This window comes from Podarcis bocagei (assembly GCF_964188305.1).
Source record: "Podarcis bocagei genome assembly, chromosome: 10".
In the NCBI taxonomy this organism is placed as follows: Eukaryota; Metazoa; Chordata; class Lepidosauria; order Squamata; family Lacertidae; genus Podarcis; species Podarcis bocagei.
This window is the reverse complement of record NC_138135.1, coordinates 68,455,661-68,475,592: the sequence shown is the minus strand read 5'-3', so window position 1 is coordinate 68,475,592 and position 19,932 is coordinate 68,455,661. Positions and strand designations below refer to the sequence as shown.

General features: G+C 40.4%; 1 protein-coding gene across 1 annotated transcript in view; it reads left to right on the top strand.

The window, feature by feature from the left end:
• The window catches only part of TBC1D22A (TBC1 domain family member 22A), a 125,422-nt gene that overhangs the window by 78,346 nt on the left and 27,144 nt on the right, over positions 1-19,932 (top strand). The window contains exons 11-12 of the mRNA XM_081211655.1: positions 3,868-3,995; positions 18,107-18,202. Of these exons, the coding sequence (XP_081067781.1) occupies positions 3,868-3,995; positions 18,107-18,202 (224 nt within the window). The remainder of the gene's footprint in view (positions 1-3,867; positions 3,996-18,106; positions 18,203-19,932) is intronic.

Here is a 19,932-nt window from a genome sequence, read left to right as displayed (position 1 = left end):
GAATGCCTCGCAAGACGGAAAACTCGCTAGACGAAAGAGTTTTCCGTTTTGGAGGTGCTTCGCAAAACGAATCTCCTATGGGCTTCCTTCGCAAGATGACAATGTATTGCGAGTTCCTGCGGGTTTTTCCCCCTCCCCCCCTTTTTCTAAGCCGCTAATCCGCTTATCAGCTGATCCGATCAGCAGATAAGCCGCTAAAAGCCGCTAATAGCGCTAATCCGCTAATCCGTCAATGGGCTTGCTTCGCAAGACGAAAAAACCGCTAGACGAAGAGAATCACAGAACGGATTCTTTTCGTCTTGCGAGGCACCACTGTACCTTGCCAAACTTGCTGCTGCTTTGCCCCTACCCTTATAGCTCCCAGTAGGCAGCAGCAACACAATCAGCTGAAGGTCAGATGAGTCTTGCTACCCCAGCACAACATCCACTACTGCAAATGAGTGTTACAGTACTGGATGCATGTCAACTGGCCAGTTACAGATGCATCTAATGACCATGCAAATGACCCACCCTTGCAACGTGGGTGCTCCTCCCAAAGTAGCTTCACTGTCCGGAATATCCTGCTAATTGTTAAGGCTGGCTTTCTTAACGGGCAGTTTGTCTCTTCTCCTAGATATCCCCTGATAGTAGGATTGCATGAAGTCTAGGTGTAGCGATAGGAAGGCGAACAGCAGGTATTCAGCTAGACTTCAGCCTTCACCAAAATTGCTTAGTTACAAAATCTGAGGCAGTTAGGAACTTGGCAAAGATGGGAGTTTAGAGAAGCATCTGATGTAATGAAAGAAACTTTCTTAGCATATGGAAGCAGGGTGTCATATTTAGCAAACACTATTTCTTTATATTCTACTTAAGAATGGAGTATGAAATGATTATGCTTCTTGGTACCAACACACAGTGCATTTTGCATAAACATGTTATTTAATAAGCCTGAACACACATAAATCCATGGTATAAAATATGCAGGTGTAACTTTTTTTTTTAATGGAAGGACCTGTATCAGCACATTTTCAATAGGTTAGTATAAGTTTTTTTTAAAGTGCTGAGAAGACTGTTAAACAAATTCACCCCTTATTTCTTTTGATACAAGAACTATTATTTCTTGAAGATTTAGCATAATTTTATTATCGCAAACTGCTGTATAAGTATTTTATGAAAAAATACTTTTAAGTCTGAAAGATGGCAATAATTACATCTGCCGAGTCATTCATTACATCTGCATGCTTACTATCAGTGAAATGGAAAATTTAAATTTGGAATTATTGCCAGCCAAATTACCTTTATCGGTGAAATAACATCTGTTCACAATTACTTATGAAAAAGGAGGAATGAATCTTTTCAGCCTGTGCATTTTCGTTTTGTCTCTGAATATATTATAAAATAAATTGCAAATAAAGCTTTGCACTTAGTGGTCCATTTTTCAACATGTTAGGGAGAAATAGAGGCAAGCCCACAGGAAATTCAGTATGCTTAAATTTGTATTTTTTTATAAAGTGATTTGAAATATGTTGCCCCAGTTTGTAGCTTTTCATTATTTTCAAAGGCTTTCCAATAATCCGAAGTAAATATGTAGCGGCTGTGGAATCTACTATTTATGAGTAGCTGCTGCATTTACCTCTGAGTAAATGCTTCAATTAGCTTGAAATAACTTCTAAATCTAAAGTGATGCAGCAAATTTGTCAACCTACGGTATTTGCGCCTGCCTATGACACATTCTTAAGCAAGTTAAATGCTCCGCCGTATCTCACTGCTTTGCATTTCCTACTATATTTGCTAAGGGGAATTGTAGGCTTTTCTCATTCTTCGCTTTGAGCAGCAGTTGTTGATTGGACAATGGCCTTTCTGAGTTCTCTGAGACAAGTGCAGTTCCATCAGTATTGGCAGGTACACATTAAAGACTCGCTGCATATATGTTTGTGCTCTATAGCATGCAGGAGTGTCAACATGGCCTCGCAACCGTGGGTGCCCATAGCCGTGGGTGCCATGCAGCATGCATAGCCATGGCACCAAAATTTGTGGGTTCCTGGTCCCTTTATGGGGAATTTTGTGAGTGCTCAGGCACCCAGGAAGTTGGCATCTATGATAACATGTAAGGGTCCATGTGGGGAGAAAAGGTAGTGGTTCTTCTCTCTCACCACTGTACAGTTTCTTTGTAGAGAAGGTGCTGTGCATGTTAGAAATTTAAGATAAAATCCCCGGCTTCTGTGCTTCATATAGAATGTGGGGAACCCCTGCTTAGTGTGTGTGTTATTTTTGTCTTGCCTTTCTTCTTAGAAGTGTTGGCACACCAAGGGTAAGGGGCGCTCTTTCTCTGCTAAGCCTAGTGGTCCACTTTGATGGGAGGGACCGCAAAGGAGGATCCCTGGCAACATGGACTTTGCAGCCATTGCTGATCATCTCATTGGCACTGTCCACAAAACCCAGCTCTATCAGGGACCAGCTACACTCAGAAGCTCTGATAGGGAATTGATCGTCATGAGACTTGCATCTGGCGCCATGTTTAAGAGGCGTCAAATGCAAGCCCTGCTTGCCAAGATACAGTGAAGAATGCTCTGCAAGGTTCCCAATGCTTTCTGTGCAGCTGGGTCTCAACTAATCTCATATCTGACATCAGGTTTGTAGCAGGTGGGTGTAGCTTGGGGGAAATGACCTCACAGGCCAAATTAGAAACCCTGCCAAACCTAAATGGGCATGTAGTTTGGAGGTTACCCACTGCTGTCTTAAAAACTTAGAGAGGATGGGAAAACCCATTGAGAAGCAATGTAGGGGTAAATTGTAGTACCGATTCATCAGAGGCCAAATCTTGGGCCTCACCACCATTCAGTCACAGATCTACCAGAAATTTTGGTTGTCGGATTGCTCGTTATATGTATTTATTAATTTACAGTGGTGCCTCGCAAGACGAAAAGAATCCGTTCTGTGATTCTCTTCGTCTAGCGGTTTTTTTTGTCTTGTGAAGCAAGCCCATTGAAGGATTAGCGGATTAGTGCTATTAGCGGCTTTTTGCGGCTTATTTGCTGATCGGATCAGCTGATAAGCGGCTTAGCGTCTTAGAAAATGGGGGGGGGGAGGGGAAAAAACCAGCAGGAACTCGCAAGACATTGTCGTCTTGCGAAGAAAGCCCATAGGAAATTTGTTTTGCGAAGCACCTCCAAAACGGAAAACTCTTTCGTCTAGCGAGTTTTCCGTCTTGCGAGGCATTCGTCTTGCGGGGCACCACTGTATTTATTTACTTGGAATATTTATTTTAAGGCGGATACTCGATGCTGCTTTAATTTTAAAACACACATATTCACATGAATCATAAGTAACTCTTAACTCCCCGTAGCTTGTTTTTAGTGGTGTGCATGCAGTGTAAAGTAAAAGAAATTCTGCCTTTTAATGAGAATTTTTTTTATAAAAAAAAGATAATGTATTCACGGCTTGGTTTTTAAGCTACAATTCCATCCTGTGTTCATGCAGCTGACACATTCTAAAATGACAAGTTGACAATGTCACACAATCGCATCTTAACATTTAATACTTAAAAAAGAAATGAAAAGCACTAGGACAAACTTGGGACTAAATCAGTGTGCCAGAAACAAGTAGCTGTATTGAAACTCTGTACTTGCAGTATGATTTTCATTCAGTTATTTAAATATATGGAAACTATTCATCACTGAACCTGTCAATAGATCCTTTTGAACGTCGTCTACAATGCTGGTGTAAAATTTACTTGCTGTTTCCATTTGGGCCTCTTTGGAGGAAATTGCTTGCTTATATAATGTTGAATTTGGGGGGTGGGGTTTTTGTTTTTTTTAAAAAAACCTGCTTGTGATTAATGATGCATAGAGCCCTCTTGGTAAACTTATTTCAAATTTTCTCTTTCAGAGCAAGTGCACAGACACTTAGAGCAACACGAGGTGAAATACCTTCAGTTTGCTTTCCGCTGGATGAATAACTTGTTGATGAGAGAAGTTCCCCTGCGGTGCACCATAAGGCTTTGGGACACATACCAGGTGAACTGCTGCTTTGAGCCCTCATTATGGAGCACAGTGCTGTTTGAAGCTGCATGCTTCTCCCGTGTAGACTTGATTTAAGAAACGGAGCTGGCCGATTTCTGTTGAGCTTCCGAGTATTTGACATTCTTGATGTGCAGGAGCCTTAGATATTTGAAACTAAAGTTGATGAGCATGTTTGCCTATGGTTATCTGCATTTAGCGGAGGGAATAAGAGTCTCTTTCAAGATCACTGCACACCCATATGATTTTGCCCTCATCATGGTTCAGCAAGTCCTTGGAGATGTCACCTCCATGTGCTGCAGCTACCAAGACGGCAAACAGATTATGAGAAGAGGGTTTAGAGCAGCACAGAAAATGCCTCTAGCAAAATACAGGGATTCGTTCTTTAACAACAAGCCCCTTTTGAGGTCTGGAGCTTTTGGCCTCAACCCCTAACCCTAAACTTAAATGAAGCCAATATTTCTCAAGTACGCTTCCTTGTGTCTCCCTCGTTTACTCTGGCCTTCCCTTCCCCTACTTTCAAAATTTAGATTGCAAACTGGACTGGTTTATATTACTCTGTAAAGTGCCATGTATGTTGATAGCACTACATTTCAAAAAAACAAAAACAAAGCCTCAATTCTCAAAATCGATGTATATATTAACTGCTTGGCACTTGCCAGTTGATGACACAAATATATCTCAGCAACAGATAGCCTGGACTTAGGGTTGCCATGTATCCTCTTTTTCCAGGACATGTCCTCTTGCTGGGATAAAATTTCTTTCTTGGTGGATTTTTTTAATTTGCCAAAATGTCTTTCTGCATGAGACATAGACATAACTGGTGGTTGAAGACTTGCTTTCCTCTATTCTTTTCCTGCCCCCCTCAGCAATATATCACAGCTTCTGTAGTCTACATATAGTAGGGGTATTTAAAATGAGAGTTGTCATAGCGTCCTCTTTTTCTCTCTTCAAAATATGGCAACCCTATATATGCCCCACATATATTATGAGTACACTATTAAAAATGAGCTCTCTTCCATGGCTGCATATAGGAGAGCTATATATTCCAAAGAAGGCTCACAAAAAATCTTGTGTCATTGACATTTCATTTTATTTGAAATGTCTGAACCACCACCTGCACATACATTTCAACGCAGCTAAGCAATATGCTAAACAACACATATAAAACAATTAAAATACAATGGTACCTTGGTTTACAACCATAATCTGTTCCGGAGGTCAGTTTGTAAACCAAAACAGGTTGTAACCCAAGGCACGCATTTGCCAATGGGGCCTCCCAAAAAAATTTGTTCATAATCCCAAAAAAAAAAAAGGGCTGTAATCCAAAAAAAGTTTGCAAACTGGGACACACACTTCCGGGTTTGACGTGTTTGTAATCCAAAACATGGAAACCAGACTGTTTGCAAACCAAGGTACCACTGTATACATAAAGGCAGTAAACTATATGCCTAAACAATAATTCTGTGTCAGCAGTAAAAAAGAATTAAGTATGGAAATGTTAATTATTGGTTTTGTCCTCAAATAAAGGTCTTAAGCTTGTCATTTGAAACCTAAAGCGTTTTGGCTCGAACGAGCCTTCTTCGGGGGTCTATCTCATTAGTTTCTTTATCAGCGGCTCAGAAGCCATCAGTTTTAAAGGCAGGGAGATTCCATAGGAGCTTTGCCCTGGAAGGTCATTAAAACACAAGAAACAAGGGAGATAAACCCATGAAGACAGCTCGCTGGAGCTGAAATGTGTTGGGCTAATATAACAATATGCTACCATTCTTTCCAGCATCTCTGAGAAACATCCCCCCCTTTTTGTTCTCATTTTTGGATGCTTCCATTTCTGTGTGTTTCCCTGTGAAACCCAGCAAACCCTTCCCCCTTTCAGAAAAGAATCTCACAATCTAGGCACCATTACAGTCAAGGCTCCATCCTCTGCATCCATTTGGCTCACGTCTGGGAATGGGGAAGTAGGATACAAAATAGGACGTCCAGAAATAGCCCAAGTGCATAGGCAGATTAATATGGGAGAAGTTGGGCTCAAGGGATAGGAGGATTAATTTATGTGGAACTCTGTAGTTTTCTGTTGATTAACTCTAAATTAATCTTTCGCCAAACAACTCTGCCATTTCCCATGCTTTCATGCATACCCCAGCATTAGAATGAAGATGCCTACTAATTGGCAAGACTGGTCTGTTCATGAGACGAGTTATATTAGCTTCCTATTGAGGCTTTCTATTGAAAGTGAGAGCTCCTGATCATTTCCAAAAAGAAGACGGGCAATTATTATTTCAAATACAATATTAATTAAAATAATGCAGTCTCCAGGAAGTAAACTATTCAGATTCTGTACAGATTAAATCTTCATACTTGCAGCAAGTATTTTGCTTTAATTGTGGTGGTCAGTGGTTCACTAGAAAACGAAACAAGGCAGTGGGGAGATGTATTGCATTTCCAAGCATCTGAAGATTTCTGAAAGATGGCATGTAGGACAAATCTGAACTGTTAGTCTTGGTTGTTGCAACCTAATATGTGGTTATTAAATATCCAACTGTCTTGCCCAATTAGCCAAATAGACTCGGGCATTCTCAACTAGCTTATTATTTTAATGTGTCTAAATTTTATTTCATATAATTTGTTAGAGGCATAGTAAGTGTTGATTAGTCTAATATTGGGTTACATGCATTTCCCAATTAAGGGAGCTGAACATTGTTTAATGGTTTAAGTCTGTAAGTAGCTGTAAAGGTGAGCACTGGAATAAAAATCTCACTCGTAAACGGAAAGTTAAAACATTCAGCAGCTAATGACATGGAAAATGTAGTATATAAATCTGAGTATAACTATATACAGGTGCACAAGCCTGCTTGGTTGTGCTCCTAAATAACCACATTAATCCAGGAAAAAATATCTCAAACAAATCCCCTCCCCAATAGAGATGTCTTTGTATGCCTCCACATTTAAACTTTTAATAAAAGGCAAAGTATGAGCATATATACACAAACTAAGTCTTTGTTAAGGTCTGAAAATGATCCGAGCCTCATTGTCCAATAAGCAATGTCTTGCTACTGCTCCTAAGAGCAGTGGTTTCTTGCCTTCTGCCTTATCCCGTAGTCTTGCTAACCCCGAGCCCTTGTCCAGAGCAAGAGTGGGAGTGAAACAGGAAATCCCAAGTGGCTGAAGAGAGCAACTAATTTCATGTCTTCTGGGTTTGTGGCTGGAATAACCAGACATGCAATGTTTCTTCCTCCTCCCTCCTCTTTGAACTACAGTGGTGCCTCGCAAGACGAAAAGAATCTGTTCTGTGATTCTCTTCGTCTAGCGGTTTTTTCGTCTTGCGAAGCAAGCCCATTGACGGATTAGCGCTATTAGCGGCTTTTAGCGGCTTTTAGCGGCTTTTAGCGGCTTATCTGCTGATCGGATCAGCTGATAAGCGGCTTAGCGGCTTAGAAAAAGAGGGGGGAAAGGAAAAAAAAGCAGCAGGAACTCGCAAGACATTGTCGTCTTGCGAAGCAAGACCATAGGAAATTCGTTTTGCGAAGCACCTCCAAAACAGAAAACTCTTTCGTCTAACGAGTTTTCCGTCTTGCGAGGCATTCGTCTTGCGGGGCACCACTGTATGGGGCATTGAGGATTTTTTTTTAATGCAATCAAGTGTGGTCCTTATATGGTGTCACTGAGGCTGAAGCAAGGCAAGAGAGTTGTAGGTAGCAGATTGAGCAGAAGGCAGATAACATGAAAAAGAAACTAATACATATCTACTTACCCAGATTTGCTTCCTCAGCAGCAAGCTACCATTACTCTGCTGTATGCAAGGATCTCTATGATCACCTCCTGAACAGATAGGTGGTGCTGGATTGCGGTGGAGATTGCATAAGGTCGAGTAAGCTTAGAAGAGGGGCCAAAATGTTGGCAGTAATGTTCCCAAACGGCCGTTATTGTAAAATCAAAAATTGGGAGAATTTTTTTGCTGAAAGAAAGGATATTGTAATGGGGGTTTGTTGCCAAAATTAAGTGTGGCATAGAAAGCTTCTAAACACAATTTTGCAACAAAAAGATTCCATGTACATTATTGTTTTTTTGAGGCAGTGATCCTAAATACTGATGAATCCCATCCTTTTATTCCATAGCCTAGTTCTGTTTTATAGCAACTTACAATTTTGCTTGGCATAAGCCTCTTGGCACAGCAGGAAGAATGTGAAGCTAATTTGATTTTGGGCTTGCATTTCATCAGTGGAATAACAAGTCTGGGGTTTAGAGTTATCCTCTCCCTTCTCAAGTATTCTTGTGATTTTGATTGTATTGTTCAAAGCTTCATTCCATCTTGTCTGTCTGACATTTTCTCCCTAGATGACTCTTAAAGGAGTGAAAGTACTCGAGATTCTTCCTACCACTGTCTCTTCCCTCTCCCCCTTCTATAATTTATAAAAGCAGAACAGCCCTTTCTGTGGCTGAAGTTCATAATCCGGAGGATCATCTTGACTTTTGCATCACATATGCGATCACATCCAAGTTTTTTCTTAGTGCTGCTGTTTCTCTGTCACATCACACTGTTGTGTAGACTTTGGAGGGGTGCGTTTCCTTGATATAGAATAGCTTTATAGGAATATCTTTCTTTTTGTCAATAGGAAAGCCTTAGATTTGTTACACACTAATCAGGCAGTACTTCCAGTTGCACAGTAGCTTCTAAGCATCTTCGGCCTAATTCAGTTTGTGTCATTTTTCCCATATGGGCTGTAGATAATTGATGATACACAAAAGCTTTTACCTGGGAGCTGTAGGTGTCGACAGCTGCTTCTATGTCTTTCCTATGGTAGATATTTCCTGGTTACCAATCTGGCCTTGTTGATCTGTGTTTTCACTCTTTCGGGTGAGTAATTGTAGTCTAAGGAATGCCAGATGTCAATATTTTTGGTTGTCAGTCTCTGTCCAAACCTAATGTGGCTTCATCTTAGATCTTTGCTGTGGTCCTGTGGATTTTGTGGTGTGTTTTGGGCAGAAGTACAAAGCCTGTAAGTATGCTTAGCAGTGTAAGGTTGAACTTGGTGAAGTCCTGCTAGAATAGCACAGATGCTTTCTATCCATGATTCCGGATGATTCAATGTAATGTTTTTATCTCTGATGGAAGAGCTACTCTGGAAGAAGCTGAGAAAGTGGTGTTCTAAGTCAGCCTTGAAGATGTTGGCCTACTGTGGAACCATGTCGGTGCTCATGCCAGTGCCACTGATCTGAACATGCATTTTTTATTTATTTATATTCGTTTTATTGTTCAATAATGAAAAGTTACAGTTGTAAAATCGTACAGTTACATATTAACAAATTCAAACTCTGTGTTTATCAAATTAAGTGAAACTATACTATATACCCATGTGGCTTCCTCCCACCTCAGCTTGGCATCCTTTAATCTTTAATATATCTGGTCACTGCTGATTTTACTTTATATTAAATCATCTTTACATACTTAATCTAGGCATAACAACATATTGTTTTTGGAACAGTGTTTTTTCATATAACCCTCAAAAGATTGCCATTCCTTCCTCAAATTCTGGTTAGATTGGTTCCTTATGGCTGCTGTTAGTTTGGCCAATCCTATAAATTTGCATAATTTGTTTATCCAATCCTCCTTTGTGGGATGGTATCTCCTTTCCAATTTCTTGCCAACAATAGTCTGGCAGCGGCTGTGGCATATAGAAATAATCTTTTCTTATCTTGTGGGATGTCTTCCCCTACAATGCTCAGTAAGAATGCCTATGGTTTCTTTTCAATTGAGGTTCTGAACATCTTTTTTAATTCTTCGTGTAAAGGTAAAGGGACCCCTGACCATTAGGTCCAGTCGTGGCCGACTCTGGGGTTGTGGCGCTCATCTCGCTTTACTGGCCGAGGGAGCCGGCATACAGCTTCTGGGTCACGTGGCCAGCATGACTAAGCCGCTTCTGGTGAACCAGAGCAGCGCACGAACCGCTGTTTACCTTCCCACCAGAGCGGTACCTATTTATCTACTTGCACTTTGACGTGCTTTCGAATTGCTAGGTTGGCAGGAGCTGGGACCGAGCAACGGGAGCTCACCCCGTCGCGGGGATTCAAACCGCCGACCTTCTGATCGGCAAGTCCTAGGCTCTGTGGTTTAACCCACAGTGCCACCTGCGTCCCAATTCTTTGTGCATACACCCCCAAAACTCTTGACTTTCTCACAGCCCCACCAGACACTGAACATTCATTTTATTCCCAGAGCTGGGTTAGTACAGAGTCGTAGTGTTTGGAAATTCATTAAGAGTAGCCACTTGTGGGTTGAACGGGACAACTGATTTTTTTTTTATCATCCTGCGTTTGTTATTAGGCAAGACAGTGCCCAGGATTGTTGTGATATCAACAAATATTTTTTGTGTGTGGGAGTAATATATATCACTGTAGTTTCTGAGTGTTTGGGTGTGTGTACAGAGACACCAACTACAGCTCGGGGGAGCACTACCCGTATCTGCTGAAATGCACAGTAGTCTACAAAAGCTTATGCCGTAATAAATTTGTTAGGCTTTATGGTGTCACAAGGCACTTTCCATAATGTTGATATGTAGCAGGGCAATTCCACTTCAAAGCAGCAAATGACATTCCTGACTCTGAAGAAGTATCTCAGCAGGTACTTCCACATTGTGTGTGAAAAACACCTTAGCGATTCAGGATACAGTTTCTGAAATGTTATGATTTCTATAGTACAAGCAGGCTTTTTTTTCCCCTCAAGAAAGAGAGAAGGATGTGGGTGCAATTGCCTATAAGATACATCCGAGGGACTAAAATTAGGATAGCACCTAATAAGGTCCCATTTTTTGCAAACATGTCCCAGATTGTGGTCAGGGCCATCCATCTTTTAAAGTAGCCTGTGACACTGGGGGAGTTCTGTTTCTGCCTATCAGTGAAATCCATTTCACTACTCCTATGTTACAGGGTTGCAGAATAGATGTGCAAGATCTCCTTTATTCTGACCCATGGCGTTTTCAGGATTCAGGAGACCACAAAATCAGATTAAAAACATGCTTGCATTCCATACCCATGTACATTGAATCTGGGTTGCTCAAAGCTCTGTACTGCAATAATATGCAAATATAATATTAAAGGAACTCCACCTAGCATATATCTAGCAACATGCTGAATTGGGAAAAAAATTACTGCAGTGTTATTTCTAAATTGGCAGGGTACATTGTTGGTACTATTTTTCTTCATAGGCAATTCAGAGATCTTTAAGAAGTAGAAAATTTAGTTTTGAAGCCTGCTTCCACAGAAACATTAAAAATGCAACTTCTGTCAGATACGCATATATGTGCTAATTCAAAATAAAAATAAAATAAAGCTACAATCCAGCTCCACTAAGAGGGAATTGGACCACTTAAATGGGATATTGACTGCACTTTTGTTCCATCAGGTCCGTTTGGAGTTGTATAACCTTCATTTCAGGAAGTTAAGATGAAAAGGCATGATGATGCCACTATTAATTTTAATTCATCTGTGGATGCTGCTGTCAGTCTTTCCCATGGCAACAAATGGTGCCAAAACTGATTTGCGTTAATTTAATCGTGCTGGTATAGGAACCTCTCTTGCAAAGCCCCTACATCCAAATATCCATCAGGGATCGGAGTCGGTATAAGAGTATTTTTGTTCTTTTCCCAATGCAAAAAGCAAGGATGTGACTCTTGTCACAGTGAAATGTGTTTCAGAAGAAGTAATCGCTACAAAGGTTTAACTAGCAAGCGGATGAGAAGTTTTTGAAAAGGACCAGGAAGAAAACCCCTGTTATTTAATGTCTATGTAGCAGTGTAAAAATGTAATGATTAATATTCACTTGACCTTAGTGAGCTCTTCAGATGTGATTCACTGGTACAAAAGGGGAAAAAATGTGTGGCAGTTTTTGATCTGATTTATAGAAACATAGTTTTTTGAAAAAGTATAACAACATTAACTAAAATAAGTCAAATATTAAAACCTGTTCCACATTGCCTAATCAGCTAATCAGCTCTAGGCTTCCTCCATTGAAGAGCAATTGCTAAGAAGGTTTGCCCACAGGCTGTTGTGGTCTTAAATTGTTTCACAGATGGTGCACTTAATTGATATTTATTGATTTCTTCCATTTTTATGCTGCCTTTCATCCCTCATGGAACACAGGGGTTCCATCCAGGCACTGACCAGACCAGAAGACAGTGCCAGATATTGGAGATGTGAAATAAGTGGGGACTCCTCCAGATATATCAGAACTGAGCTATTTAAGGATGTTAAAATTTCACCCAGCACCTTGAACTGAATCTGAAACATAGCATAGGAGCCATCTCTTTGGGCTGACCAGATGTTTTGAACTACAGTTCCTATCATCCATGACTATTGGCTGTGCTGGGTGAGGCTGATGGGAATTGTAGTGAGAAGACTCCAGTACAGAGTCTATGCAGAAGCTGCAGTAGTGGAGTAATGTTTAATGATCAGGAATTGAGCTTCTGCTTTGTATGAAATCTAAATCTTTCAAATTGAGAACGTTCCACTAGTCCAAAGGCATGAATGAAAGTCGCTCAGTCTGGCAAGTGATTTCCTTGGCAGCCTGCCCAGTGCTTCCAAATCACCTCCCTAGCTCTCCCTCTTGTCATTGATGTTTGGTTTCTGGTCAGATATATGGGTGACTGTGGCTTTTGGGTAAGCAAGGAAGTTCATGGCTTGTCTTAAATGTGCAAGATCGATCTTGTCCACATCAGTGTTAGCTGTTTCTAATTAGGACCAGTTTTTAAACATTTTAACCCAGCAGAACTAGTCGTTTTTGTGTGTGTAGAGCTATAAATGTAATAGTAATGTTGCCTCTATAAGGCTTGCTGTCCTTGATTTATCATGGTTTTTCTATGGGTAATAGGAGATGCACAGAATAATGCTACATTTTATGTAATCTTGTGTTTCAGACACATGACTCTTCAACTGGATTTCTTTAGAAACAGTTAGAATTCTAGTTTTTTTAACCTGCTGGTCAGCGACTCTTGTCTCCCTTCTCTTATTCCGGCTTGTTTTTTTTTATAATTATTCTATCTTGCTTTTATAATTTTGCATTTTAGCTATTTTTAAACTGCCAGTCTATGGCCGTAATAAACTGATTGAGTGATTGCAAAGCTATAAGCGCTGGAAGTAAATGAGAATTCAGACACCTACAACACTACCCCAGTTTGCTTATCTCTTCAACGTAGAAACCATGAAGGTTCCCATCCCCTAAGAAAGCATAAAAAGTGTTTGATAGTTTAGGAAGTATGATCTCTGGTTGAAATTCAGAGCATCTTATTGTTAATAGAATGGGTTCTAGGATTTTTCCTCTGTACTTTCTCAATTGCAAAATAAAGCCTGTCAGTTTTATGATGCTACATCAGTTTATATCCTCTCCAGACCCTTCTCTTTAAACAGTGACATGCTCTACTTTATATTTTATTTATATTTTGTATATCTTCCTCAGCATCTGCACCTGAGAATTTTAATTTTTTAATTTTTTGTCATTCATGCATTCATTCTGCAAAAGCGAGGGAGTGTGAAAGGATGCCTTCAATTGAGTCTACTTATTGCTATTCGAACTGTGTGACTCTGTTTCCTTAGCAGGACTATTGAATCCTTGGCATTCATTCCCTCATGAGGATGTGATAACAGAATAAAGAAGCTTTACAGCTGGTTGCAGTCAAGTAGCAAGGCCATTGTAAAAGCTCACAAGAAAATCACTGATGAATGCCATTACCGCTGGTAGCAGGTTTAACAATTGGGAATACCTATATTTTTCCCTGGAGGGATGATCAGTTACTGCAGATGTGTCTTTCTGATATTCTTAAATGGTTTATAAATTGCAGGATGTTTGTTGGAGAGGAATCTGCAAATAACAATTTAATGTGTTTTAAGAAGGGAGGAAATATTATATAAACTTGTCATTTCTCCCCTAACGCTAAATGAAATGTCAAGTTGTCAACCTCTGTTTATTCTAAAAGGGGGGGGGGGCAGAAAAGAAAAGAATTGTGGATACTTGCATTCTTAGCCAACCGTATTATCCGACAATCTCAAGTTTAGGATACAGTGGTACCTCTGGATGTGAACGGGATCTGTTCTGGAGCCCCGTTCTCATTCTGAGTAGAACGTAACACGCGACTGCATGTCTGTGTGTGCGTGGGTTGCGTTTTGCCACTTCTGCGCATGTGCGTGATGTCATTTTGAGCATCTGCGCATGCATGAGCGGCGAAACCTGGAAGTAATGCGTTCCGTTACTTCTGGGTCGCCGCGGAGGGTAACTTGAAAAGGCTTGACCTGAAGCATATTCAACCTGAGGTATGACTATATTGCTATATTCCAAAGTAGAAGATGCCTTTGGACTTCATTCCAGGAACATCAGACCTTTTGTGAGCTTAGAAATGTTCTTTTCCAGTTGAAACAATCTTGGTTGGTGAATGAGCTTTGTTGAAGGGCTATCAGAGGCAGTTGCTGTTAGATTTATTTGAGCCTGAAATTAACCGTTTTAATTTCCTCTACCTAGACTAGACTCATACAATTATTTCCCCTGAAAGTTTTCTACCTTTCAGAGGGTAGGAATTTTTGATGACAAAAAGTTATTCAGAGTTCGTATTGTCTTAAATATTTAACTTCTACAGTGTGGTACTTTAAAAAAACAACAACACTTGAAAGAATACTGTTAATATTTGATACCTTTAAGATTCATACTGCAGATCTAAAATGGTTACAACTTTAAAAGCTAATAGAATTGATATAAAAATGGTGTTAAGTTTGTAGCCCCTTCCAAGGCTAAGAATTGACCCTTTAAACCAGGGTGGTCCAGCGTGTGGCCCTTGTTGCCTTTTTTGGCGGCCCTCGGCAACATTTGACACTCCTCCCAGCCCATGCACTGCTTTCCCAAGGCTTCTAAAGCAAGGCACTGGGCTTTGGGAAGGAGGCTCTGATATGGTCCTAGAGGCTTCCTGACTTCTTCTCAAAGCCTAGTTAGCACTTTCCCAGCTAGGACCCTGCCAGAGCCTCACACCTCCTTCCCAAAGCTCAGTACTTAGCTTCCAGCTTTGGGAAGGCAGCACGAGGGCTGGGGTGTCAAATTTTAACTTTGCTATCCTCCCCCACCCGCTGCATGGCATGGCAATGTGCAGCTCACAATTTCCGTGTTGAAATACACTTGGAGAGGAGAGTCTGAAGCTCAACATCAAAAAAACGAAGATCATGGCCACTGGTCCCATCACCTCCTGGCAAATAGAAGGCGAAGAAATGGAGGCAGTGAGAGATTTTATTTTCTTGGGCTCCATGATCACTGCAGATGGTGATAGCAGCCATGAAATTAAAAGACGCCTGCTTCTTGGGAGAAAAGCAATGACAAACCTAGGCAGCATCTTAAAAAGCAGAGACATCACCTTGCCGACAACGGTCCGTATAGTTAAACCTATGGTTTTTCCAGTAGTGATATATGGAAGTGAGAGCTGGACCATAAAGAAGGCTGATCACTGAAGAATTGATGCTTTTGAATTATGGTGCTGGAGGAGACTCTTGAGAGTCCCAGGGACTGCAAGAAGATCAAACCTATCCATTCTGAAGGAAATCAGCCCTGAGTGCTCATTGGAAGGACAGATCGTGAAGCTGAGGCTCCAATACTTTGGCCACCTCATGAGAAGAGAAGACTCCCTGGGAAAGACCCTGATGTTGGGAAGACTGGAGGGCAGAAGGAGAAGGGGACAACAGAGGACGAGATGGTTGGACAGTGTTCTTGAAGCTACCAGCATGAGTTTGACCAAACTGCGGGAGGCAGTGGAAGACAGGAGTGCCTGGCGTTCTCTGGTCCATGGGGTCACAAAGAGTCGGACATGACTAAACGACTAAACAACACCACCACCACCAATTAAGCAGTATTCTATAGATAAAAGCAATTTCTTTTTCAACTGTTGGGGCACATTGTTACCACGATTACTACTTTCCCACCAGTCTACATCCATCCCCTGATTAATTCATGAGATTTTTGTGGGCCAAGTCTGAAATAATGGCTTCGATTTCATCCACAGAAGCGATAAACTTTTTGCAAGGCAATGTAATATTTGTGATGCTAACCTTCTAAATGATTTTTATTGATGATGACAGATGCCTCTGTGGTGATGCGCTCCGAGTCATGCCTAATATGTTCAGAATAAGTCTTCTGGAAGGCTGTACATCTGTCTTAAGATCTTTTGCTAAAATATTTAAATCAAGGTCATTGTTTATATTTGATATTTTTTATTTTTTTAAAAAAATAGCTTTTAGCTATTGGCCCGCCGTTTTATACATTTAAAGATGAAACCAGTCATAACTTCAAGGGCTGCAAATGGAAAGTTATAATAGGTAGCAGGTGTTGGGAAAAGCAATTATGCATTAGGTGTTTTGCTCAATTTCCAAAACTGTCCAAGACTATCCGTTTGAAATACTTTGTAGCCTAGTTTTATCTCTGAACCATGATGAATTCTTAAATCTAAAGGGAATATGCATTTTTCCTTTAATGAATTGAATACTTAAGCCCATTTGATTTGATTTAAAAGAGCCTAGGAAAACAGTATTGGAACGCAATGTGGAAAGGGAAAATATCAGGAGCAAATGGCATGTTTTACAATTATTTTGAAAGAGCCGTTTGGATGTAGCTTGTATAACAGCAGTGTTCACTTTTGGTAAAGATTATTTGAAGGTTCTGATGAACTTTGTGCTCAGTTTCTTCTCTGGCTTTGTTTAGTTCATCTTGGACCTAGACTGGAAACTGCTTATATTTTCCCCCAACCTCCATTTGAGAACATTAGAGCTTGCTTGGGTCAGAAGTCCACAATGTCCACAGTGAAGTCCACAAATGGGGCTTGAAGAGTACTAGCACTCTTCTGCTATTATTCTCCAGCAACTGGCATTCAGTGGCATACTAATAATAGCCCCAATTGCAATTCGCCCTTTTCATAGCAGTTTTAATTGAACTATCCACCATGACCTCCAGATTTTCTTGCTTAGTCGCCATCAGTTCAGAGCTCATCAATGGATGTGAGGGGAATTCCATGTTTCTCAGTTTAAATGCCAGGATTTCACTGCTCATCCCAGTCTCCTCATTATTTATGAACACTTTAAATAACATTGGGAATCTCACTGCTTACTTCCATTGTGAGTAGTGTCTGTTTGCTTCTACCACCTATTTCCTAGAAATAATCCATAGGAGAACCCAACTTCTTATCCTGTATCTGCTAAGTTTACTCAAACCTTTGATGGAGGGACTTTGTCGAAAGCGTTGTGCAAGTCCAAGTACATCATGACATACTCAAAGATGTCAAATACTTGTGACAGAGGATTTAACGGTGCAGAAACAATGCTGATTCTTCCTCAGCAAGACTTTTTCTTCTATGTGCTTAGTAATGTGTTACCTGTAATAATAGTTTCCACCAATTTACCTGGAAAAAAATCTAGGCCAACTGGCTTGTAATTACCTGGATTTCTCATGATATAATGGTATTGTATTGAGGACATTCAACTTCAGAAGCTCTAATGATCTCAGCTTCATGTTGATGTTAAATAGTTTGGGAAATAAGATTTATCTCTGTGGTATCCCACAAGCTGGGTCTCAAGGGGCAAGCACTTCCAGGTAGGAATGGAAGCATCACAGTGTGATGCTCATATTCTCAGTTTTGGCAGGCAGTGTATAATGTTACTATTCTAAATAGTGACAAAGACAATCAAGAAGTCAAGGAGAATAAACAGGCTTAAAACCCCACTGTCTATTCCTCTCAACAAAAGATGGTTCACTGGCACAATTAAAGCAGTTTTCAAAACAAAGACTGACACCAGAAATCTTTACTTGATGCTTACTGCAAAGCTTAATTGATATAGCATGCCTTTTATATAATTGGATAGAGTACTCTGAAATAGTGTTGGTTCCTGGTGAGCAATTCCCCACCTGCAATAAAGATAAAATTATTTGGGATCTGATTTTGGAGTTTGATTTAATAAGTCAATCATAAAAATCAGCAACAATTTTACCTCCTGGAGATAATTAACTTTGGAGTAACTAGAAGAATGACAGAATAGAATAATGAATAAACTGCAGTTATTGTCTGGTTATACATAAATTCTCTTTCTCTCTTTCTCAGTCTGAACCAGAGGGATTTTCTCACTTCCATTTATATGTGTGTGCTGCCTTCCTTGTCAGATGGAAGAAGGAGATCTTAGAGGAAAGAGACTTTCAAGTAAGTGAAGTAGCCTTTGTTTTCAGGAAAAGAAATAAGCAGACGTCTTCCTTGAAACTGTTTCAGATGAAACTATTTTATTTATTGAATTTATAGATTGCTTTTCACCGCAAACGTGGTTTACAGCAGCAATAAAAAACATAACATAACAAAAAAAAAACCACACGGAAACAATGCAGCTGGTAAAACTAGTAGCACTAGAATAATACATAGTGTACTATGCAGAGCAGACTCAGCCATCTCCTACAAAAGCTTGGGGAAGAGATGAGTTCTTAGTAGGCAGTTTGGCCATCTGTGCTTCCAAGGAGAGAGAATTGCACAGCTGAAATGCAGTACTGAAACCAGATTGTAATGGATCCACATAATTGGCTCCATCCTAGTACACTTGAAGCTGTGCCGTCACCACCCTCTCAAACACCTTGCCCAGGAATGGGATATTGGCAATTTGATGGTAGCTCAGGTTCCAGGGAGGACTTCTTAAGAACCACTGCCTCTTTCAAGGCAGCTGGGACTATTTCCTCCAGCAAAGAGACATTCACCACTGCGATGAGGGACAGTAATCGAGGGAGTATGCATTTTATATGGTTTGTGTGACTGTGTTGCTGGCAGGCTTGTTTCGTTGTCGGGAGTACCGACTCGGCTTATTCCAGGTGAAAAGAGCAATGGCCACTTTGCTATCTGATACAAAGCTGGCTCATCTGGCCCACTGGAGTTTTGCAGAAAGATAAGAGGGATGTGCCCTGTCTCACATATGTGATCAAGGGCTGTTGGGTTACCTTCACTGTCATAAATATTGTCTGCATGCATTGTACATACAGAGGTAATTTGGAGTGGCTCCTGGTCTCATGGAACTTCAGACACATGCTATGTTTCAGCCAGCCGGTCACATGGTCACTTTAATTCCCCCTCCTCTTTTGAAAATTATTTCTGGGACATAGACACCTGAACGTTAGGGGGTTCATCTTTAGATCTAAGCTGATCAATCAAAATGTCCCGAGTTTTCGGCTGCAATAAAATACGCTCTTGTGAACTTACTACTTAGTGAAGCAGTGGCCAACATAAAGCTGCTATTATAACTTAAGCTGAGGCCAGAAAGAGCCGTATATCACTCACATTAATAAAGGTAAGTAGGCATATGTTAGTGTGGTTCAGAAACCACACTTCCTTCAATTTCAGCCATTATACCGTTCTACATAGAATTAATATGTCGAGTCGTTTGTTCTCATTGTATTTTAATGTTGAATAAGCTAAATTTCATGCACAATTATTTTATCTCCTGGCACCGTCAAGCGTTTGCATCTATTTTTCTTCAGTCCTGTGAAAATCTCAAATGTCCCAGCTTTAGCTAAAGAAATGAACAATAAGTCAACGTCAGAGTCATGGGGGTGAATATGAAGGGAGTCATCATTTAGCACTGTGATCAATTAAGCATAGACAATGTAAATTAATGAATTTTACATCTTGCACACAAATCATGAGACAGGTTGTACTGCACTTAGAAATGTTCTACATTTATCTACATTAAATCTACCTTTTCAGAAACTTAAATAGAATTGACACAAATGTTCAGTAGTGAAGGAGGGGAATATTCTGATTTAAACATCCAGTCTATTTAACCCAGTATAGCTATAACATGCCATTCCCATGACAATCTCCAGCTAAGATGAGATCATGGGATGGGATTGCCTAAGACATTCTGACCCTAGGACAGTGGCTACAATTAGCAGAAT